General features: G+C 50.2%; 1 protein-coding gene across 1 annotated transcript; it reads left to right on the forward strand.

Moving 5' to 3' along the window:
* Nucleotides 1-2697: 2697 nt before the first annotated feature.
* LOC142027870 (T-cell activation Rho GTPase-activating protein-like) lies at nucleotides 2698-7311 on the forward strand. The gene is made up of 9 exons (XM_075022067.1): nucleotides 2698-2758; nucleotides 4682-4932; nucleotides 5017-5126; nucleotides 5284-5479; nucleotides 5707-5824; nucleotides 5978-6120; nucleotides 6566-6657; nucleotides 6744-6908; nucleotides 7287-7311. The coding sequence occupies exons 1-9, from the start codon at nucleotides 2698-2700 to the stop codon at nucleotides 7309-7311; spliced, it is 1161 nt and encodes a 386-aa protein (XP_074878168.1).
* The last annotated feature ends 16264 nt before the right edge of the window (nucleotides 7312-23575 follow it).

The raw sequence follows: 23575 nt of genomic DNA on the forward strand, positions 1-23575 counted from the left end.
AGATTGTCTTGAACAGTGCTAGAATGAACAGAGAACAGAAAGAAATGCTGAAATTGCAACTTTTCTTATGGTAAGTTGCAGTAGTATTGGCATTCTTCTGAGTCTTCTTCCACGTGCTGCCCAATTCTTTTTTTGTGTGCTGTACTATGAGAATGTCTTCAAGGCACCTTGATAAAGGACATGCTCAGGACTACACTTCTCTCAGATTCTGTGCTTGACTGCTTCCTCTGTGTTCCCGACCAGTTAAGTTCTCAAGGTTATACCCCAGCTTCATCCCACTGGCCCAGAATAGGAGAACCACAAATTACAGTAACTTTTCTGGGTATGACGGGAACAGGCAGCCCCACGCTCACCGTGCAGCTCATCTCCACACATTTTCTTGAGACGCTTTTCTGACTGCAGCACCATGAGCGCTTGGAAAGCCTCTCCTGCTTGTTTTGCCTGCCAACAAACCACTTCAAAGACTTCAGCCCTCTGTTGTCTGCTCACATGCTACCCCACGGGATGGCCACGTGCTCGTACCTGTAATGCACTCACAGAAGAGGATCGAGAGGGCTGTGAAAGTGGTACCAGCTGCAGGTGAAATGACTTATGTAAGGGATTTTTCTATTTGGAGAAGATCATAAAACAATAATATTTTGGGCTACCAATAAAAAGACAGTTTTGTGATAAAATAGGAAGTTTTAGGCTCCCTTCCTCCCTCCAAACAGTGAGCAGCAGCCTCTAGACAGGAGCATGGAATAGTCCTGACCAGAGTCAGCATTGCATCACATGGACCTGGTCTAAAATAGCTCTAACAAAATCCCAGCCTCAGAGGAGAAAGCAGCAGCAGCAGCAAAGATAAATCCTGTGATTATAACCAGAGTGAGGTTGTAAAGTCAGTATCTCTCTTCAGGAAAGTGACCATTAAGACTATGGCTTCAGTTTCTGTCCTGGGGCCTTTTCAAGCTGGTTAGGTCATTGTTTTAGAAGTTTGAGGTTTATTCAGGAAGAGATCAATTCACGAATGGATCATATATTTTAGCTGATCAAGAGAATAAATGGCACATGGCTATGTCTGTTAGTGTGTGAGCCCATGTCCGTAGAAGCCCCGTCGACAGCTTCACCAAGATTACCTTCTCACAAGGCCATTCTTCAATGACCTTCAGACGGTTCAAAATACACAGCCTATCTTAATGCCACTATCCAGGAGAGGATGTTTGTCCCAGCTAGTGTTGCATGGTCTGAGAGCTGTCTTTCTCAGGGACGAATCGTCTAGGGTGAAAGTGGTTTTCGTCTTAATGAGGGCAGAGCAAAAGTGTGATGCTGCACAGACTCTCCCTCTCGTGGGGAGGGAGGTCCATATTGGTGTCTGGGTCCAGACCATGACATTCCCTTTCTCTTGCAGTGTGAAGTGTTGAGGCACACAGAGCAATGCAGAAAGCACAAAACACCAAGTTACCGTTACCAAGTTGGAAACTGTATCTGCACCCTATCAGCATGGTCATCTTCTTTCTCACTGTCCCATGCCAAGAGAGAGCCTCCCCAATTTGACCACTGCTTTGGCTAGAGAAAACCCACACAATTCTAATCCTCATCGCAGTGGCACAGGGAGATGTGCATGAAGGGCGGGAATGGGAAGGGTGCTACATAGACAAGCAAGGGGAATCCAGGGATAGCCACACACTTGTGACTAAGACACAGTGGCTTAGGGAAATGCACAGTTCTGGGGCATGAAGGTCCTAGCAAGAAAGACTGCAGAAGTCCCAAGCCCTTCCCCTCTGCTCTGTCGAGCCCTGGGCTCCCCAGTGCCAGGCAGAGACGGCCACATTGGAAAGAACTCTCCCCCCAGTGCCCCTCCCACTTTCCGTTGGGCTTAGAATGTTGGTCGTTGGGCTTAGAATGTTGGTCGTTGGGCTTAGAATGTTGGTCGTTGGGCTTAGAATGTTGGTCGCTGGGCTCGGAATGTTGGTCAGTTGGAGCCCACGGCCGCCAGAGACAGCAGCACGGAGCTGTGCTGGCACGCAGGAGCGCTGGGAGGAGGCAGGATCTGACCGAGCGGCACCGAACCGGCACCGGCACCTCGCCTCCCATCCCCGCTGTCGCCGACTGGCCCGCGTCCTCGGTCCACGGCGAGGGTCCTCCTCTCCCGGGCAGGATGGGCCAGGCCAACTGCTGCTGCGGCTCCAGGTGAGCTCTCCCTGTGCCTCGGGGGCACGGCCGGGACCCGCGGTGGCAGCGGCCTTTCTCATGCCCGCCGCTCTCTGCTCTGCAGGGAGGCTCTCGCCGACGCCGAGGCGGTGCTGAGCGTGGACGTGCGGCTGACCCGGGGCCGCAAGAGGAGCGAGAGACGCCTTCTCCTCCTCCAGGAGGAACTGGTGATCGCCAAGTTGCAGTAAGACCCTCAGAGCCCAGCTGCCTTTCCCCCAGCCCTGGCCCTGGCCCCAGCCCCGGGACACCCCGGCCCCAGCCCCAGGCCCCGGCCCCTTGGTGCTGGATGCGCCCATCGATGTCTGTCCCAAGGGCAGGTGGGGGACAGGGCTCGGCCCGGGGGGACCCCGAGGAGGACACCCCCAGCTCACCGCCTGCCTCTCCTCTCTGCTCTCTGCAGACGCGGCACCAGCCTGCGCCCACAGCTCCGCCTGGCCCTGGACCAGCTGTGGGTGCTGAGCGGCGGAAAGGAGGCGGCGGGGGACGAGGAAGAGGAGGAAGGCGGCGATGAGGACAGGACCTCCATCCTCCTCGTCTGGCCCAGCGGCTCCTGCGTCGCCACTTTCGGGTGAGTGCCACGGCCAGGCGGGAGACGTTCCCAAGCACACCCGCACCATCGTGAGAACGGCCTCTGCCCTGCGTGCAGAGCCTGGGCAGGGATCGAGCAGCACGCCGGCAGGGAGGGATGGGGGCATGGGCAGGTCCCGCATCCCCTTTGGGTCCCCAGAAGGGGAGGGCGAAAGCAGCTGCTCTGGCAGGACACGGGGAGCCAGGGCTCGGGCAGCGCCTCTGTCCTGCCCCACGGGGCTTCGTCCCGCTCCGGCGTCCTTCCCCACGGGGCAGGGCTGCGCAGGCGCCCGCCTCTGCCCACGGGCTGGGGGGCAGCGGGGCCTGACGCTGGTTCTCCTCTCTTTCTGCAGCTCCCGGGCGCTGAAGGAGCTGTGGGTGGGCACGCTGCTGGGGTAAGCCGCGGGGATGCTGCAAGTGCAGCCGGACGGGGGAACGCAGCTCCTCAGCTGGGGAGAGGTGCCCCCGTGGCTGCCGGCAGCTCTCGCTCGGGCAGAGCTGCCGCAGGAGGGAGAAGAGGCGGCTTGGGGCTCAGCCAGCTCTCTCCCTGTCCCTTCCCGGTGCACAGGACACCAGAAGGAGCCAAGAGAGCCCGGGTGACGCCTGTCCCATCCATCAGGCTCCTGGAGAAGGAGCTGGGCCGCCGCCACGCCGTGAGTGCCTGCCCGGTCTGGGCTCTGCCCCCGAGCCCTGGTCCTCCCGCCGAGCGAGCGGCAGAGGCATCGCTGCTCACCTGCCTCCGCTCCTTCTCTCTTGCCCAGTGGAGGACATTAAGCGCCGGGAGCCTGGAGAGGCTGATGGAGGGCCAGGCCGAGGTGAGAAGGGCTGCCTTTCGCCCGCCTCTGGCTGTGCCGGCACGTGCGGCCAGTGGGGTGAGGGATGGAGGGAAGGGTGGTGCCGCTCGGGGAGCGGAGAGGGTTGGGGAGCCGCCGGGAATGCCGGCACATCCTGGCCGGCGGTGCTGGGGGGAAACCTGCCCCGCGGGGCAGAGAGCCCGGGAGGGCAGAGGGTCCCGGCTCTGCCACGCTCAGGCTGCCGGTGCCGGCTGGCAGCTCGCCGGCGGCCCTTTGCGCCGCGGGGCTGCTCTCTGAGCGCAGCCTGGTTCTTGCAGGCTGGTCCCAAGCAAGGGCCTCCGACGGTCCCGCCGAGCAGCGGAGGGGGACTTTGCCACGCACCGGGTGAGTTTCGGGAAGAACGGTAAGCTCCTGCAAGCGCTGGAGCTGTGCTCACTTGTCCCTCGAGTGTCGCCATGCAGGTTGGGCAGCCCGAGGCAGGATGTCACCTCCAGGAGGAAGGAAGGACGGACACCCGCTGGGCAGCGGCCGCTGGACGTGGTTCTGCGGGGACACGGAGCCTCTGCTGCTGCCCACAGCTTGGAGGAGGACAGGGCGAGGGCTGGGCCAGGCTCTCCTCTCCTGGTGGCGTGCCGGCTCTCAGGAGCCTCCCAACTGGAGCTGCTGAGCCGGAGCTCGGAGGTCCAGCTGCTGGCTCCCTGCCCGTCCTGCTGCACCGCTCAGCACCACGCTGCGGGCAGGGCAGGCCCCGGGAGCGCTGGCCCGGCGGTCTCCGTTGACGGGCTCTTGCTCGGCTTTCCTTTGCAGCAGGAGGGAGCAGCAGCAGGAGGAGGAAGAGGAGGGGGCTGCCCTGGCCCTTTGCTCATCGGAGGACCCCGGCCGCTGCCCAGGTGCCAGGGCAGGTGGGCTCTGGCTGCAGCAGGGCGCTCTTTGGCCAGCCCCTGGCAGCCCTCTGCGGGGAGGACGGCTCCCTGCCCCGGCCCATCCAGGTAAGCCAGCCTGGCCGGGGGGGTCCCCAGCCCTCCAGATGCTCCCTAGAGGCGGTAGGAGCCCTCCCTCCGGCTGCTCCACAGGGGACACGGGTGTCCCCAGGAGCTCCGGGGATGGCGGCTTGGGCTCTTCACCCCCAGCAAGGAGCCCGCTCTGGGGCAGTGCTCTGGCCACCGCTGTCGGAAGGCAGCTCCTCGGCCAAGCAACTGTCCTCCTGCCTCTCCTGCAGGAGCTGCTGGCTGTCCTGCGCCGGGAAGGACCGTCGACGGAGGGGATATTCCGCAAAGCTGCCAGCGGGACGGAACTTCGGGAGCTGCGGGAGGCCCTGGACCGCGACGCCGATGTCGACCTGGGCAACCAGCCTGCACTCCTGCTGGCCGCCGTCTTGAAGGTGAGCGCTTCTGACCTGCGGCTGGAGGAGCTCCTGGCCGGCCTGGAAACTTCAAAGGCTCACCCAGAGCCCTTGGCATTGCAGGACTTCCTCCGAAGCATCCCCGACAAGCTGCTGGTGACCCACCTCTACGAGGACTGGATGGCAGCCATGGAGAGGACCAGCAAGGAGGAGAAGGTCTCCGAGCTGAAAGCGTAAGTGCGGGCAGCAGCCTGCCTGTTGAGCAGGAGCCCTGGCCGCTGGCTGAGAGCACCTGGAAAGCTGGGCAACTCAGCCGCTGGCTCCCCCCTGCCTTGGACAACAGGCCTGGGCAAAATCTGCTTTGTCAACCTAGTGTCCCTGTTCCCTCAGGGTGGCCGAGAAGTTGCCTGCAGCCAACCTCTTCCTCCTCAAGCGGCTGCTGTCCCTCCTCCAGCACATCGGCCGCAACGCAGCCACCAGCAGGATGAGCTGCAGCAACCTGGCCATCTGCCTTGGGCCAAACCTGCTGAGCCCACCCGACGAGGACCTGCTCCCGCTCCAGGCCATGCTGGAGGTGACCGAGAAGGTGCGCTGTGTTGGCAAGCCGGCTGCAGCCTTGCCGGCCTATCCGAGCTTGGCTGCTCAGAGGTCCCTGGCTGCCTCCTCCCTTGAGCAAATGCCGGTGGGGTGGCTGCCTGCAAAGGCAGCCCCGCAGCCACAGCCATCTGTGCAGAGGCAAGGGTCGGGAGTGGGAAAGGCTGCTTGGGACAACTTCAGGCAGCTGGGTTGAGAGCAAGGGTTTGATGTGTGCAGGTGAACACGCTGGCGCTGTTTATGATTGAAAATTGCGGCGACATTGTTGGGGAGGAGGTGGCTGGCCGCTCCTGTCCATCAGCTGGGGAGTCGCCAGCCCCCACGGACGGAGCCACAGGTATGAGGAGGAACTGAGGGCTGTCCCAGGCTGGGGCTCGGGATACCAGAAACCTCAACGTCAAGAAGAAAACCGGTGTAGGGCTTGGGGTGGGTTTTGCTTTGGGTGTGCTACTTCCAAGGCGTCACTGCTGCACATGGTTTTGCTTTCTAGACCTGCCTTTGGAAGAGCAAAGTGGCCCTGCAGGCAGAGGAGACCAGGGCCACCAGGCAGAAGCCATTCTGCATGCATCCCCCTCTCTGGGTGTCCTCAAAGGAGCTGGGGGAGACATGGTGGCGGAGTCCAAAACGACAGAGGTATGTCAGCTCTGCTCCACAAGCACCGTGACAGTGTCTCTCGGGTAGGAGGGTAGTTTCTGAGGAGGCCAAGTAGCTGCTGGGCCTCCTCCGGCCAGCCGATGGCTTGTGTGTTTGGGGTTCCTCCTCCTCCCCCACGGAATCATACGTTGTATGGAAAACTGGAAAGGTCCTTTCTCAAATGCATTAAGCATGTGCTTAATCCAACCAAATACCTACAAAAAGACAGCGGGGAGTAGCTGTCAACTTGAGAGGGCTTTTGCTCGGATCCTACTTCATCACAGTTTCATCAAGTCTGTTTTGGGGCAGGTGGACTGTGCAAAATGTGGATGCATGATGCAAAGCAGCATCTTCCCCAGAGAGCTAAGGTGGTAATTTGGCAAGCAGTCCCTTACTACTCCAGGCCGTCCCTTGCCACCCCTGAACTCCAACAATTCTGGTTTAGGCACCTCCAGCTTTGCCTCCAGCCACCCTCGAGAGCACGGCAGAGCCCCTGCTACGCCCGCAACAACTGGGCAGCCTTTCAGAGGAAAGAAGGTAAAACGAGTCACTTTGGGTTAAAATCAGAACTGTCTCCGCTGGATCGTGGCCTTACCTATCTAAGCACACTGTGGGATGGAAAGGTTTGCAGGCTCTCCTCGGGACAAGGAAAAGAGAAGGAACCGAAGGAGGAAACAGGCCTGGGGAGATGAAAGCTGTGCAGAAAAAAAGAGGAGGAAGAGAGAAAACAGATTGGGGGATCGCAAACGGAAAAGATGCAGGAAGGTCCGGCAGGTCAAGAAGCCCAGGTGTGTACCAGGCTCTGCTGCCCATCCAACTCTCAGCACTGCTCTAAGTCAGGCCAACCCGCTGGCAAGGCACGGCGAAGGATGGTGCTGCGCAGGGTCTGGCAAGAACCCCGTGGCCGCTCCCCAGGGGCTCCCCATCGAGCCCTGCTGCGTGGCACAGGGGCCCTGTGCATCTCTGCGCGCGCACAGCTCTCTAAGGGCATTCCCCGTGGGGATAAGGCGCCAGAGCCCTCCCCTCGGCAATGCCAGCCGTAGCTCGCTCTCTTCTGGGCTATGAGCAATTCCTCGTCAACGGTGTTCCCCAGAGAGAGGGCAACCAAACCCTGCCTCTTCCTGGCGCTGTGCATTCAGCAGCGCTCTCTGACTCTGTCCTTGTAGGTGCCGTTTTCCTGTTACTGGCTGAACCCCTGTGAGCCCTGGGCCCGCCCCCCACCGCAGTTAATGTTCTCAATAAAACGGTTTTTCTCTCTTCTGACTGTGTCCGCCATCGGCTGTTCTGGAGCGGGCAGCTGCTGTTTGAGGATGACCCCTCGGGGAGGAGTTTGGGATTGTGCCTTGTCCCAGCATCCTTGCCGGCGCGCATGAGGGCTGGGTTCAGGTGCTTTAGGAGTGAAAGCAAGGCACAGAGTTGCACAGGAGGGTGGAGGTTGGAAGGGAGCTGTGGAGGTCGTCCAAGCCCTCTGCTCAAGCAGGCTCCCTTAGAGCAGGTTGCCCAGGACCACGTCCTGGTGCGTTTGGGCTACCTCGGAGGAGCAGCCCCATGAGCTCCGAGCGAGGGCAAGATGTAGGCAGACACGGTGGCCAGGAAGGGCTGAAGGTCCGTATGCAGCCACCGTCACCTGCAGCTTGCTGCTCCCTGCGGCCATCACCCTTGCACAGCGAGTGCCGGGCAGTTTCTGCAGAATCCCCTCGCTCATGGCAACGGTATAAACCCAACCGCCGTGCTGGGCGGTAGGAATGCGTCAGCTCGCCCCAAAAAGCTTTGGAAGGGGCTCCAACAGCAGCCGGACTGCTGAGGCTTTTGTGCGCCCCGGTGTGATACAGGGGATGCCTGCACCCTGAGGGAGGAGGAAGGATGAGCACTCTCCCCGTCCGTCCGTCCGTGGGTAGGTAACTCTTTTGCTCACAGGTTGTGGTGGTTTAAGCCTGGCCGGTGGCTGAGCACCACACAGCCGCTTGCTCCCTGCCCCCCAGGGGGATGGCGGGGGAGAATCGGAAGGGTGAGAGCCCCGACCGTATCGCCACAGCAGGCTTCGCCCTCCCGGTGTCCCATCACGCTGGGACCCCCCACAGCACTGCCCAGTGACACACTGGGGGGAGTAGGGGGCACTGGGGGGAACCGAGGGGGTCACAGGAGGTTACAGGTGTGTGGGCAGGGGGCGGAAGGGGGGCACTGGGGGACGAGTGGGGAATGGCGGGGGGACCTTAAAGGGTCAGCAGCGGCACAGGGGCCGAGCAGAGGGACGGAGAGTAGCATCTGGCTGGCCCATCGGACCCCTGCCCGTTAACCCAGGCCCCACTGGTGCTGTTCCTCACCCCCAGCGAGCCTCCGCACATCTGCAGGGGGCAGGGGCAGCTCCACACAGGGAGGCCACCAGCAGAGACGTGGTTTTGTCCCTTGGGCTGCTGTGCACGCTGGCCCGGCTGCGAGCCCACGTGAGCCTCAGCCCCCTGTCCCGCGGGTCCCACCACACGCGCGTGACCCAAACGGAACGCTCTGCAAAGTTCGCTCAAAGGAAGCACGTGCTTCCGCCTTGCCCAGTCCTTCCTAAAGGTGTTCCTTGGTAAAGGTGAGGATGTAAGCGGGAACGGAGCCCCTTTCTGGGTTGAACAGCAGGCTGAGGGGGGCTCCTGCTGTGGCGGGGGCACCGGCAAGGGCCAAGCTGGCCAGTCTTCCTTCGTCCCGGTCTTCAGAGGTGGCAACCTCCTGCGTGCTCTGGGCTGGCACAGCCTTGCCCGTGACCCAGGGGAAGCTTCCCTCTCCCCGAGTCCAGAGTCCTGCCCCATACACGGCACCCTGGGGCAAAGGGCAGAGGAACCAAGAGGTTCCCCTCCTTCGCAGGGTCCCCAGCGTCAGCTGTAGCATCGCGCCTATCCTTTGTAGTGCCCAGAGCCTCCTGTTTCGGGCCGAAATCCTCGGTTTTCGGGTCCAAACCCGCCTTTGATGACCCCCAGCCTTTCCTCAGGGCCCACAGCTCCATGCTGAGGCTCTCAGCCCTAAAGGTGGAGTTCGTTGCCTGGCAACCTCCACCCAGCAGTCCCTGGGGAGTCAGTGGGCCCAGGACAGCCAATCGCATTTGAGGAGGCGGGGGCAAGGCATGTGATCGATAGGTAACCCACCAGTCAAGCTTCGAGGCCTGCAGGAGAGGTGGCAAGAGGGGAAAAAGCCGGGCTCCCTGCCGGGTGTGTGTGGGGGGGGGGGTGTTGGTTGGAGGCGGGGCATGCCCGCTCCACCAATCACAGCTGGCAAGAGCAAAGCAGAGATGACTGATGAGCCGCCTGACCCATCACTGGATGGGAGGAGCGATCTCATGCAGCCAATCGGAGGAAACATCGCCTCAGGGAAGGGCGGGCCCCAAAGCAGGGCACAGTGGCAGCCGAGGGGAGCGATCCTCCGAGGCAGCACCGCCTGAAGGGAGGAGACTGGCAGCCCTCCCCAGCTGTGCTGACCCATGGGAGAAGAAGGTGGGGCCTTCTCCTGGGGCCAGGAGTTTCCTCTAGGCACCTGCAGTGCCGAGGGCTCCGGCAGTCCTGGGAGCTGAGTGTGCCAGGCGCAGGGCAAGCGGCTGAGCTGGGCGTTCTCCAGCGGCAGGCATTTGGACGAGGGGGGCTCGGCGGGAACCCGTCTTGCCCTCCCGCTTCTTCTTGTGCTTCTTGAAGTGGAAGCACTTGTGCAAGGCTCCAGGAGGAGTTCATTTGGTGCCCGCCCTTGCTAATTGCAGGTGGGTGGTCTGCAGCGGGCAGGGAATGGGACAGGACTGCTCGCAGGAATGCCGTGGGAGGGGAGGTCCGTCGCTCAGGGAGACAAGGATGAAGGGTGGGCATTGAGGGTTGTGGTGCTTCTCTTCCCAGGTCACCATTACGCGTGAGGAAGCTCTGCTTCCCTGGCAGTGGCCAAACATCTGCCTGCCCTCGGGAAGCCAAAGGCAGAAATCAAGCAAGCAGTCGGGATGGAGTTGCAGGAATAGTCGCCACCTGTCGACCCCAGCTGTCGCCCCAGTTCATTCTCTGTGTGGAGAGGCAGTTCAGGGTGCCAGGAAAAGGTAATTTAAGGGATCTCCACTGCTTATCGGTTCTGCTGACTCTCATGACTTTACTGGCATTGTGGCATTTGGTGCTAATGCCAAAGCTCTTGGGGAAATCTGTGTCAGGGTATTGGCATCTCTTAGGGTTGTGATCCTGTGGTAGAGGGGAAAGCTAAAAAAATGAGACACAACTGTAAGTAAAGAAGCAACATTGAGGGGGGGGGGGGAAAATACATTTTCCCAAAACACTTTTGAGGTTTAGGGATTTGGTTTGAGAACTCTTGTTTTGGTGACACACTTGCTAATAAGTCCAAAAAGAGATTTATCTTTGCTTTCATTGAGATTTTGACTTGAGTGCAGTTAGTGATCTGCTGAAACCTTAAATCACTCCTGTCATCTGACCAATTCTCTGTTTTGTCTCTACTACTGAGCTGATTTTCTTATCTCAAATGTGGCATAAAATTTGTATGTACTTCCTGGAAATTGAAAGATTTAACAGTGCTTTGTGGAGTGCTATTCAGTCGATGGGCGCATGGCACACAAGAATTTAGGGGTAAAAGTTCTTTTAGAGGTTCTGAGGGTTATGGTCCTGCTGAAAGATTAGTGAGAAATTCAGCTACACAGTTGTCAGGACTCATAAAACTTGCCAAGACTGCAAATATGTGATGTCTGGGCTTTGGTGTTGACTAAGCACAGTGCAAACACAGGTGGATACAAAAGCTGGAAACAAGAGCTTAGGCATAAAAGAACCAAACCAAACCAAAACCCAAGATGATGGAAGAGAGAAAAATGTCCTGCCAAAAATACTCCTTTAATTATTCACCGACAGAAAAGACAACTTCCAGAAGAGATTGTCTTCCTGGATGCAACTGTGAGAAGAAACCTAATTACTGAACCAAAATAGTACACATATTGTAGGATGATAATAATGCATTAAGTATAAAATAAATAAAAAGGCAGAAGAAGCCATGCTGTATTTCCTTCAGATTGTGGATTGCCTCTCTTCCAAAGATACTAGATGTTTATCTGCCCAGTACTAACAGCACTTAAATATTATTTGCTGTTTGTAAATGAAGTATTTGAATTGGAAGTAAAGGCTTAAGATTATGAAGCTTTTCACTGCCAACAAAATGTCTAGGTGCTGAAGGAGCTGGCTGCTTGCTGGTCCCAGGGTGCAGGTAAAGCTACTTTCTGATTATCAGAGATGAATCAGAATCTCGGACATTGCCTGACTCTTCATCATCTCGGTATCGTGCTGAATATCAGTAGCAGGCAGGGAAGGGGGTTCTTGTGTCCCTGTCTGAGATGCCAAATTGTGATTTCTGCTCTCTGTCCCAGGTACGTGCCTGTGCAGGCAGCTAGATGGGAGCTTTCCCTCTGCAGAGCACGGCTCTCTGCGGTTTGCAGAGAATAATGTTTTCTACAGCCTTGTTTTCAGCTTTAGGCAGGTCTGGCTTCATTTTTCGGGGGAGGCAAGAAGGCTTGCCTTCTGGGAGTGTGTTTCACCACTGTCCCATTTTTGCTGAGGTCCATGAGTGTCCCTAGTTGTGAGTAAAAGAGCCCTGGTGGGACTGTGGGCTGGAGATGTGCTGCTTTTTGCCCCTTCTGCCCCTCCTCTGAAGATCTGATAGCAGAAGTGTCTTTGAGACAGGTTTTTTGACCTGCTTCAATGCAGTAATGGATTACTGAGAAGCAGCAGTACCAGGGAGTATGAATGCAATTTTCTCTTGCATGATTTGGCTGAAGATCAGAAATGTGCTTCACTGAATAGGAACATTGTTGATTAAAATGGCATGACTGTTGATGCCATATTACAGCGGTATCTTGCAGTGTTGGAAGCTCAAATCTATCTTTTCGTGTTAACTTAAAGCTTAAACTCTGAGAAGACTGTAGGAATTTAAAAATCACCCTCTGCAACCTATGCAGACCTTGAGGTATGAGCCAGACTGAGAGGAGTGAAGAAAATGTGTTCATGCTTTTTTATCCAGCTGAAAGAGCTCTGTATAGCTTTAAATGCTGTTGCATCTCATTTTTAGTTGAATATAAGCTGATGGTAGTAGATTAGGTGTCAGATATCTTGTGAGGGCAACTACCTGGCAATGACATATTATTAACAGTAGTTTAAATGATTGCACTTGTTTCAGAACAAAAAGTGGAGTTCTGTCTATTTTTAATCTGAGTTTCTGAACTATCTGATTGGAACTTAGTACTGGGGAGGCCTTCAATACAATTTTTTTTATGATGATCACTAGGGTGTGATGGTTGTCGGTTATTTTTAGGTGGTGTGGTCAAATCAGAGGTGTTGAAAGCTTACCCCTCATCTAATTGGGGTGGGTTTTGTTTGTTTTCGGTGCTTATTTCTTTTGGAAAAGCTGAAGATTAAAATCTCTCTGTATATACCCATGCACCCCTTCTCCATGGTGTTTACATAAATGTTTAGGCTGTTTTCCAGGCTGTTTCCTTCGTGCAAGACTGGTTGGAATCACCTTAAAACACCCTTTTACCCAGCACCTGCGAGGGAGGACCACAGTGTTTGGGGACCTCGGTGGTCCCAGTGCCTGAGGATGGTGTGTGCACACACACACACATTTATCTGGGGTGTTCCTGCAGCTCCCTGGGACTGGGCTGTAGCCAGGGCCAGGGTTTGTGAAACCCCTTGTCTGAAGATTTCTTGGGACCACAGCACCCACAAGGGCAGGAGCAGAGGGACAGGGAAGAGAAGCATTTAGCAATATTTAGCAGGGGCTCTCACCAAACCAGGCTGATCCACTCTCCAGCTTCTCCCTTAACTTGGGGGGAATCTGCTACCACAGATGTTTCTGGCGTTTGCCGCATCGGGAGGATTGTCAGTGGGCTGCACTGGGAGCAGGTTATGGGAAATAAGAGCCTGTAATGGTCAGACTACAATGCTGGGAGATTTTTACAGTAATGCCCGTGCTGCAAGAATCCAAAGGTCAGAGAGGAAAATTGCAATACCAACTTCAATTAGTGACTAAGAAAGGGAATGACTTTCATGATGTGTCAGACTGTGCCTCTAAGCCCTATGAGAAGCTGCCACCCTTCTCCGATGACAGGTAGCGTCGTGGCAGTGGCTACTGCTGGGCCAGGAGCAGCAGGCAGATGCTGCGCAATAAAATGAGAGCAGAGAGCAGGCAGGCTTGGTCTGTGAAGGATCTGCTATCCCATAATTCATTCCCTGCCCTTATTCACTGGAGGCTGAATGTGAGGATCTTTGTTCACTGGGGGTTTTTTGTTTTGGTTTTGTGGTTTGTGTTTGTTTTTTTTTTTCTCTTTCTTTTGATTTGGTTTGTGGTTTGTGGTTTTTTTTTAGGGGAGTTTAGGAGAACTGACTATGGGCAGCAGAGAAGATCTGGTGATTCAAAGGATCTTTTTTCAGTTGTTCATGCTAGAAAGTTCTTGGGGTTTTTTGTTTTGTTTTTTTGTTTGCTTCTTCCTGCTGCCACTGAACACCTCTGGGATCCATTGCATTTTACGGGGATTGTTGCTTTGGAAGATGGCAGGAGGTCCTGTGGCCCTTTCTGCCAGCCAGCCCTGCAGGAGCAGGGAAGCTCTGCTGGGAGGAGGCCAAGGAAGGGTGTCAACAGCTGCTGTAGAAATCCAGACGAGCAGTTCAGGTACATAGGAGGGATCAGGGGTACAGTCCAAAGGAGCCACGCAGGGATGTGCTTGAATGATGACTGTTCCCTCCCACCCCAGTGCTATGAAGGACATTTGTGCCCGGGTCTTGTACCAAGGGACTGTCATACCCTCGTGTACGGGGACCCCTCGTACACGCACCCTGGCACGATTAACTTTGCACAATCTTGGCCCCCTTCCCTGTCTTCAGGGGAACCCGAACTAGTAAAACGTTTTTGACTTGTTTTTCTTCCTTGCATGGTGAGGATGGACCATGGCAGCATGATGTCCTTACAGTGTCACTTGGTGGGGAGACTTGGACTTGTCCTCTACAGGCTGGACACTAACTGTCCAAATGACTTCCTAGAGCTGGCTGCAACAAAGAAATGCAGTGTCATGCTAAGGAGGAAATGACAGCTGGATAGCTCCCTCCCAGAAGCTATAGCAAAAGAAGAGAATGAGAAAAATGAGGGATAATTGTTCCTGACAATGGTGTATTTTAAAATCAAAATAGAGATTTTTTTTTTCCTTCAAAATAGAGATTTTTTTTCCCTTCAAAATAGAGATTTTTTTTCCTTCAAAATAGAGATTTTTTTCCCTTCAAAATAAAGATTTTTTTTCCCTTCAAAATAGAGATATTTTTTTTCCTTCAAAATAGAGATTTTTTTTTTTCCTTCAAAATAGAGATTTTTTTTTTTCCTTCAAAATAGAGATATATTTTTTTCCTTCAAAATAGAGACTTTTTTTTTCCTTCAAAATAGAGATTTTTTTTCCTTCAAAATAGAGATTTTTTTTCCTTCAAAATAGAGATTTTTTTTTCCCTTCAAAATAGAGATTTTTTTTCCCTTCAAAATAAAGATTTTTTTTCCCTTCAAAATAGAGATATTTTTTTTCCTTCAAAATAGAGATTTTTTTTTTCCTTCAAAATAGAGATTTTTTTTTTCCTTCAAAATAGAGATATATTTTTTTTCCTTCAAAATAGAGACTTTTTTTTTCCTTCAAAATAGAGATTTTTTTTTTCCTTCAAAATAGAGATTTTTTTTTTTCCTTCAAAATAGAGATTTTTTTTTTTCCTTCAAAATAGAGATATTTTTTTTTTTCCCTTCAAAATAGAGATTTTTTTTTTTCCCTTCAAAATAGAGGTTTTTTTTTTTTCCTTCAAAATAGAGATTTTTTTTTTTTCCTTCAAAATTTCTCAGGAAGTTTTTGGTGATGTTGGACTCTCCAGTGCAGAATGATCTGAACACCGCTGCAGTGTCCTGATGACAGGACTTTTCCAAGCACTCAGCTTTAGAAATAGTCTATGGAAAGATGTCCATGTCCTGGGCATGAGATTTAAAAAAAAAAAAAAACAAACCCAAATTAAGAAAATAAAATTTGAGCGGAAAGTCCTCCTTTCTCCCCAGTGCAATAATTCTTCATGGCACTTGGAATCATGCTCAAAAATGTTGAATCTCTTCCCCTTAAGTTTGAAAGATGGAAGAAAAATTTGAAAATAAACATGGAAGAACACCTGGTCTGCAGGAAAGTTTTTGTGGGGAAAAAAGTTATCAAAAGCAGCTTGGTGATGTGATTTTTTATTTATTTATTTTTTTTTTTTCCTATTGCCATTTAGGTCAGAGGGACTAATTTGTATGATTTTCTTAAGAATGCTTTCATGTGTAAAATTTAGATCTCATAAATCAAGACTCAAACAGGACAATAGTAAGGATGGAAATGTTTTCTTTACTGGCATACTGGGGACAGACTTTATAGTAGAGAGTGTTGCAATAGGACAAGGGGTAATGGTTTTACACTAAAAAAGGGTAGATTCAGACTAGATATAAGGAAGAAATTTTTTACAGTGAGAGTAGTGAAACACTGGCACAGGTTGCCCAGAGAGGTGGTAGATGCCCCATCCCTGGAAACTTCAAGGTCAGGTTGGACAGGGCTCTGAGCAACCTGACCTAGTTGAAGATGCCTGTGCTCATTGCGGGGGGGGGGGGGGGGGGGGCGGGTTGGACTAGATGACATTTGAAGGCCCCTTCTAAGCCAAACTATTCTATGATTCTACGCTAACAAGTTTGGAACAATGTCATCCAGTTCTGGGCTCAGCAGAGAGGAGTGAAACATCACTGGAGTCAGGGTGCCACTTGTTTCTATTAAACATTTTGTTAGAATCTTTCTTTTCTTACTGTAGTTTTGTACAGGCATTCATCTGCCTTTTCCAGTGTTTAATATTCACATGCTGGAAGAGTAATTTAAATGGGTAATAGATACAGAGTGTAACCATTAAATCTAGTTCATAACAATGCAAACTGTTGGATGGCAACAATTGCAAATATATGCCTGGCTTTGCAGGATGCCAACTCGTTGGCTTGGGACACAGAGCTCACCTTAAGTGACAATAAACATTTTATATTTAGATGTTCATTGCTGAGCCAGATGAACACAAAGAGCTGCAGCGTTTCATTTTTTTTTTTTCTTTTTGTTTTATGTAGGGGCCTTATGCGGACTGACGGCAGTCCCGGAGAGAGATCCAGCCTCGCTCGAGTGGAGTACACCTGCAGCTTTTAATCAGAAACGACAGCTATAAAGCAGCACTATGTGCAATACCTCTGAGACCTGTACCCTTGCTGGTGCTCACACTTGCATGGAGGAGGAGGTGAGCAGGATGCCTAGCAATAAGAGAAGGATAGCATTTGAAATTTCTGGAAGAAAAAGAGTTATTTCTGTCTGTTTTCTTCATTCCTGTCTTTTCTGCTCCTTCTGATAAGCAGTGTGGCTATGTTGTCGGAAGGATAAGCTGAGAAGTGGGTTAAATGAGAAGGTTTTCCTCTGGGGGGAAAAATCTGGAAGTGGCTTGGACCCATATTTTGTAGCTAAATGGATTGTAGCTGTAAAAACGTGCTGTAGCTAGACGATGAGTAAGGCTGTGTCACAAACTGGAAAAGTTGTGGCTGACTGAGGAAATCTGGAGGGGTTTTTGTGCTTGTGGAGTGTCTGTTTTTTAACAGCTTCTGGAGAGCTGGATAGCTTCAAGAGTAATGTCAAGTCGTTTTGGGGTCCAAAAAAATGCTGAATTGCTGCAGGAGGAGTGTATGGGGTTTGCTGAATCTGAAATAGCTTGTGAGCACCACTGGAGGCACAGTGTTGTGGGGACACCCCCAGAGGTGCAGTGCCCTGGGCAGTGGGGTAAGGGTGTACTTGTGTGGCTGTCACCTTAGCCTGTTTGTAATTCTGTGCTTGTGTGGGAGCTGCCTGTGTCTAGGTGAACAGTACCTCAGTCACACCTTCCTTCTCATACTGTTTTAATGCTACCGTATTTTAATTTGTCTCCCATTATTAATTAATGGATTGACTCCCCTTCAAAGCAGGTTACTGCTTTTTTCCAAGTGCTGAACTGAAAATGGTGACCAAGTCCTGCATACAATGATACTTTCTGCTAGAAAGTCATTGGAATGATTCAGGCACCCACTTTGGTGCTCATCCATTAGGGGAGGACTTCACGTGTGCTGTACTTTGGGAAATGAGTGTGCATTTATTTCTCCATTTAACTGGATTTTTGTGTGAGTGAGATTTGTTAATATTGTTGTATCACTGATTTTGCTGGCTTGCCGTGGAAATCTTCCCCAAAAGAGTTAACAGCTATTTCTAAACAAGATCCTCCAGACCAGATACATCCTGAACAGCTGAGTTGACCTGGGAAGTGGTTGTAGCCTCAGGTGGAGTTGCCATTACAATCACAATAACTGAGCTATCATATAATCAAATTCTCCAGCTCCCTGAATTGCTGATCTCACTTCTAAGCTTTCTGTAAGTGGAACTTCTGAGTCCTTGATGTAAGAAAAGCCTCGGCAGCTTTTAGTTATCTTTTTGGCATTTTCCATCAAAATTTCTGACTAAACTTCACAGCTTCCAGCTGCCTACTTGGCAGTAGGTTTAGGGAGCTGAGCCAGCACTAATGCCAACCCCATGGGGGTCTGCGCTTGCCCTCAGGCTGTGATGGCTGGTGTGATGCTGGTGGTGCATCTGGTGCAGAAAAGGAGCCTTCCCACAGACACAGAAATAAGGCACGAGTCAGCTGGCACGCTCAGCTCATGCTGCTGTAAATAAGCTGAAGTTTTTTGAAGGCTGGCCTCAAAGTGACAGCCTTTCCATTGTCACAGGAACTTGAAAGTCAATAGTAAAGATTGTAAAGTAACAAAAGTCCATGATAAAGATTTCATCTTTGAAGACCGCAAACAGCAACCCGCGTGAGGAGTACCTGCTCTAGCCTGAAGTTATTGAAGAGAAAAGAGAAAATGTGTTAGTTAGCATTCAGAGGGTAACAATTTTCTGATTTATATTGATTGCATGAGCTAAAACCAAGAAGTACTGAATGCTTATCTGGGAAGTACAGCAGAAAATTGAACTTAAAGGGGATTTGGAGAATGTCTGTTGGAAGAAAAAAATTCTCTTTTATCTATGCAATTTCCTGAAAATAAAAGCACCCACACTCCATATTCCTTAATCTTTTATTCCTCTTTTCATTTCTACTAGTTGTGAAAACTAGAAGACAAACTAATTTGTTATCCTTGTTTAGCCAAAATGATTTCCTAGAGGAAAGAAATATTAAGAAATGTCTAATGTGCAAAACCAGCAGGATTTCTTGCAAACTAGGACAGGGTTTATCAGGCATAGCATACACATGGCCATTTCACCCTCCCAGGGTTTAACAGAGGGCTGAGATTTACCTGAACTCAAAGTTGAATCAGGAGAAATGGATTTGCCCCAAACCAGGAAACAAGGTTTGTAGTTGTCTCAATAGATACAGTGTGATATAGCCCAGGGGAGGTGGAAAACACTGCAATGGTTTCTGCTGATGTTATATGGAAGGAAAAAGAAAAGCAAGCTGAGAGAAAACCTATCAGATAAGGGAAATATCCAGTCATGATCCTACTGTTTGCAGTAGGGTAAACTGCAGCTACTCAGAACAAACATAAAAGTCAGAAACCTATGGAAGAGATGAGATCATCCAAAGGTTAGGTACAAAACCAAAGCAGCTTCAGTGTATTGACATAAGCAGTCCTCATATTGAATGTTAAAACATTTCTCTTCTATCAGCTCAGTGCTAAACAGAAGCTGTAAAATGAAATGATAAAGTGAATCAGATAGAGCAATGTATGTTTGGCTGCTTATTGCTGACAACTGGCCCTGGCAAAAGCTGAAATGGTTTTGTGGGTATCAGCAGGCTGCTGCATTCCTACAGTATTTGCAGTTAATGAGATTATTGGGTTGTTGTGTGATGTATAAAAAAAGCTAATATTCTGTCTACAATGCCAAGATGTCTGGGCAAGTCAGAGACATGGAAAGATAAGAGTGAAGTTATGGGACTCATATATTGGGATGTATATTTCAGATATTTTATCCATTTTCTCTACTGCTTGCAGAGAATAGAGATGATTTATTATGAGGTCCAAAAATGCCATTAGTATGCTACATTTGAAATGCATGCCCTAATCTTATTTACCATTGTCCTGTGTGAGGAATTTTAATTATTCTCTAAGGTTTAAAGGAAAAATACCTCCTGGAAGAAAAAAGGAATAATGCTGCAGTAAACTGGCTTTCTCCAGTGTAAGCTTTCAGCCGTAACAGAAGAGAAAATGTGGAAGTGTGTTAGCAACATTCATTTTTCACTACATTACCTTGTGGAAGCAGTATACAAGAGCTATTAATATTTTATTACAGATATCTGTAACTGTGTTTGCAGTTGACTGATCTGACTGTATGATAAGAATTAAGTTAGCAAACAGGTATTTCTCAAGTACAGTCCTGTCTTTTTGTTTGTTTGTTTTCATGGCCAATTGTTAAGCTGTATCAACCAAGCCACTATGTTGTTATGCAGGGTTTTCCATTTCACACCATGCCTTTTCATGCACACGTTGCATGTGGTGAGGTGCTCAGAACAGAGAGAAACCTGCAGCCCAACACGGATGATGATCTCCTCTGCCTGCACTCCTCTCAGAAGCGATGGCATATAGATGTAGTACTCTTACTGAATACATAGTGGCTGGGTTGGTGTGGTGTTTGGGGTTTTTTTGTTGGTTTTTTTTTTTGTTGGGTTGTCATGTCCCCCCCCCCTGCCCCCCCCCCTCCGGTTGCTTGGCTTTTTTGCAGTACTACGTTATAGGCCTGATCCAGCTGAAAATTCCCCCCAACAAAAAGTCTGCTTTTTGTCATCATTTTATAGATGAGCTGAAACCAAAAGATACTGAATACTCAGGTCCTGTTCAATACTTGCTCAAGGCTGGCATGCTGCCACAGAGCACAGCAGGGCTGGGAAGCGGAGCTGGCTCTGGGGCAGCCAGGGGGAGCATGGGGGCAGAGATGCTCTGTTGTGTGGGGCACCCTTTGGCTCTCTGATCTGACCTTGCAGATGGAGGGTGGGTTTCTGTGTGTGTGTGTGTGTTGGGTTCCCTTTTTTTTTTTCCAAAATTATACAAACTTAGGATAGATAACTAGATAAATTCATGTGTGTAGCTATGTTCGAGTCAGTGGGAGAAGGAAGAGCTCTTTTGTTGAGTCTAGAGCTGGTATTTGCTAAGAGTAACTATGGTGGTGCAATTATGAAATTCTATTGTTAACTGACTGTACCATATGCACGTTTTTGTTTTTATTATGCTAATAATTTTCACTGTTTTGAGCTATCTTCTACGCAATTTTCTGGTTCAAAAAATTTCCCCAAACAAGCATTTAATAATTTTTTTTCCACTACCTTCTTGAATCTCTATATAGGAAGAACCACGTAATTTTTTATTTTTTATTTTTTTTAGCGTTCAATCTCAAGCCCCTGGGATACAGTTAATTTCTCTGGCTCTGTATCACTGCTTTTCCAAGGATGTGAGTACTACATGGCTTGTTTGAAAAACAGCAGCTGACAACTGCACTTAGTTTCAGACAGCCTTAAACTTTTGTTCCTCATTTACTTGAGTCTGTCAAAGATGCATTTGATACGGAATACCTAATTCTGGTACAATCCTGTTCTTGTAAGGTTTAGAATGTACTGACACAGAGACTTTGTCACGTACGTAATGAGTTATTCTGATAATAAGAGAAGAAAATTACTTGGAAAGAAATGCCACATGTACGTGCTTAGAAATTCTTGTATTAAATTGAGTCCAATTTGTTATAAGTTTCAAATGTCAAAGAAAATAAAATCAGCAAACCCAGATATATGCGTATTTTCCACAGGGCTGAACAAAACCATCATAGAAACTTTGGAACAGAGTTTTGTGTTTGGACACCTTTCTATTGTACTGTCTCTTCTCTGTCAATGTTGGGCCATTCTTCTCTCATAGCTGAAGTTCACTGAGATGAGAAGGTTGAGAGCACTCTGCTCTTGTATAGCCACTTTTTTTCTCAGTATGTGTAATGGTCCCCAGAATGAATCCTAATAGCGTGATAATCTTGCTCTGAGCTCAGAGGTGAATTTTGGTCTTAAGTCGGATTTACCTAGCTTTCTTTGAATACTCAGGATGTGGAGAAAAATGCTGTCCTGGTTTCAGCTGGGATAGAGTTAATTGTCTTCCTAGTAGCTGGTACAGTGCTATGTTTTGAGTTCAGTATGCAAAGAATGTTGATAACACACTGATGTTTTCAGTTGTTGCCAAGGAGTGTTTAGACTAAAGTCAAGGATTTTTCAGCTTCTCATGCCCAGCCAGCAAGAAAGCTGGAGGGACACAAGAAGTTGGGAGGGGACACAGGCAGGGCAGCTGACCCAAACTGGCCAAAGGAATATTCCATAGCATGGGATGTCACATCTAGTATAGGAACTGGGGGGAGTGGGGGTGGGGGGATCGCCGCTTGGGGACTAACTGGGCATCGGTCGGCAGGTGGTGAGCAATTGCACTGTGCATCATTTGTATATTCCAATCCTTTTACTACTGTTGTCATTTTATTAGTGTTATCATTATCATTATTAGTTTCTTCTTTTCTGTTCTATTAAACCGTTCTTATCTCAACCCATGAGTTTTACTTCTTTTCCCAATTTTCTCCCCCATCCCACTGGGTGGGGGGGGGGGAGTGAGTGAGCAGCCACGTGGTGCCTAGTTGCTGGCTAGGGTTAAACCATGACAAATGCCTATCACAAGGTAAGAAATAACATATTAAGGGACCTTGAACCTGCACTTAGTAGCCGGATAAATTCCTTCTAACTGGTCCAGCTGAGGGGAGAGGGGGTCCCTTGCATGAATGAGGGTGGCAGAAGGTCTCTGATTTGCCTTAAAACCTGCTTCCTTGCCTATAGGCTCACAGAGGAAAGAGGAGTTAAGTTCTGAGAAAAGACAGCAGCAACCCATCATGCCTGGTGGGACCTTGTAAAGCAATTTACAGCCTTTGGCTGTCCGCTTTTTCACCATTAGAGAAATGCTATTTTCTTTTATTTCACCTTTACGTTTTGCAATGCGTGTTCCACTGTTCACTGCAGAAAATTATCAAACGTGTGTACAAGAGAGTCTGTATTAATACCTGGGCGGGAGATGGGGTTTTGTGGGCTTTTGGACCTCTCTAGGAGTAACTTGGAGCATCCAGGGCAGGCAGGGAGATGGGTTTATATTTTCAGTGAGTGCATCTGTTTGTGTAGGGAGCAAGTTCCCTGGGTGCAATTTTGGTGCTGGCTGTGGGAGCCAAGGGCCTGTCCTGGGAGCTGGACTTCTCCTAGGGCCAGCCCTGGGCCACTGCCAGCCGTGATTTGGGCATTGGAGAGATGCGGAGCAAGCACCTGAGCTCGGCTGTGGGTGTACAGAGCCTCAGCGGTGTCCCCCATGGTTTGGTGCTGGCGAGGAAGGGTGGCAACTCCCTGTGCTGCTACAATTGGGGTTGCATGTGGAGAAGCCTGGGGGTGTGCTGCCTGCCGTCCCATGGCGGGGGGGTCAGCCTGCTGCTGGCAGCAGGATGGGGCACCCCGGCTCACTTGTTGCATCTTCCATCCAGATGAACACCGTGTGGCCAAGGTGTGTGACTCGGTTTACAGGAGGTTAAAACTGTGGTGTGTGCAGCACGCTGGCATTGTTTCTTTTTTGCACATTGCAGCAGTATATTGTGCAAGTGAGTTACCAAAATATCCTGGAGCCCACCCACAACTTCAGCTGAGAATGGATTGTGTTCATCAGCTTTTTTTTTTTTTTTTCTTTCTTTCTTCATTCCACTGAGTCTACTCCCCCACAATTTAGTGAAGCAGGGATGTGCCTTCCTCCCCTGGCATAATGCAGCATGGCTCAGGAATATAGAACCAATTTGTCTGCGTGACAATATGAAAACTCAATAGAATTACAAAAATAGTTATTATTTTTTTAATCCCCCCACCCCCACCCCGCAATGCGAGTGTGTATTATACTTTTCTCCTCATCTGGATAAATACGCACAACTCACATAAATGACCCTCAACATGAAGTGAGAGTTGTTTCCTTTAGGCATGGAATTATTCATTTTTAACTTGATACTGGTGCATCAAATTGCATGCAATTTAAGGGTTGATAAGGTATTTATGTTTTTCCTTTAGACTGTAAATGAAACAGAGTTTTCAGACACATTAACTTCTTTAAAAAACAATTCTCTGTGAATTTTGCGTTTTTGAAGTATGCCAGAAAATTTCTTCTCAAAACAGACACTATGTAATACTTGCTTCTAGAAATCAAATTACATATTGGGAAGGTATAATAACAATTGCAACACACAAAGGCAGCACTTAATATTTTCCTAGTCTCACCTACCATTGATGATGACAACCTTTGTTTTTCCCCTTGGGAGTACAATTCATGGTGACCT

Source organism: Buteo buteo, unplaced genomic scaffold (genome assembly GCF_964188355.1).
Source record: "Buteo buteo unplaced genomic scaffold, bButBut1.hap1.1 HAP1_SCAFFOLD_76, whole genome shotgun sequence".
NCBI lineage: Eukaryota > Metazoa > Chordata > Aves > Accipitriformes > Accipitridae > Buteo > Buteo buteo.

Excerpts from the sequence above, each read along its gene's own strand:
- LOC142027870 (XM_075022067.1), top strand. The coding sequence starts at position 2,698 with ATGAGGACAGGACCTCCATCCTCCTCGTCTGGCCCAGCGGCTCCTGCG. Across the intron at positions 5,127-5,283 it reads AAGGTCTCCGAGCTGAAAGC|GGTGGCCGAGAAGTTGCCTG; the intron begins GTAAGTGCGGGC and ends CTGTTCCCTCAG. Across the intron at positions 5,480-5,706 it reads TGCTGGAGGTGACCGAGAAG|GTGAACACGCTGGCGCTGTT; the intron begins GTGCGCTGTGTT and ends TGATGTGTGCAG.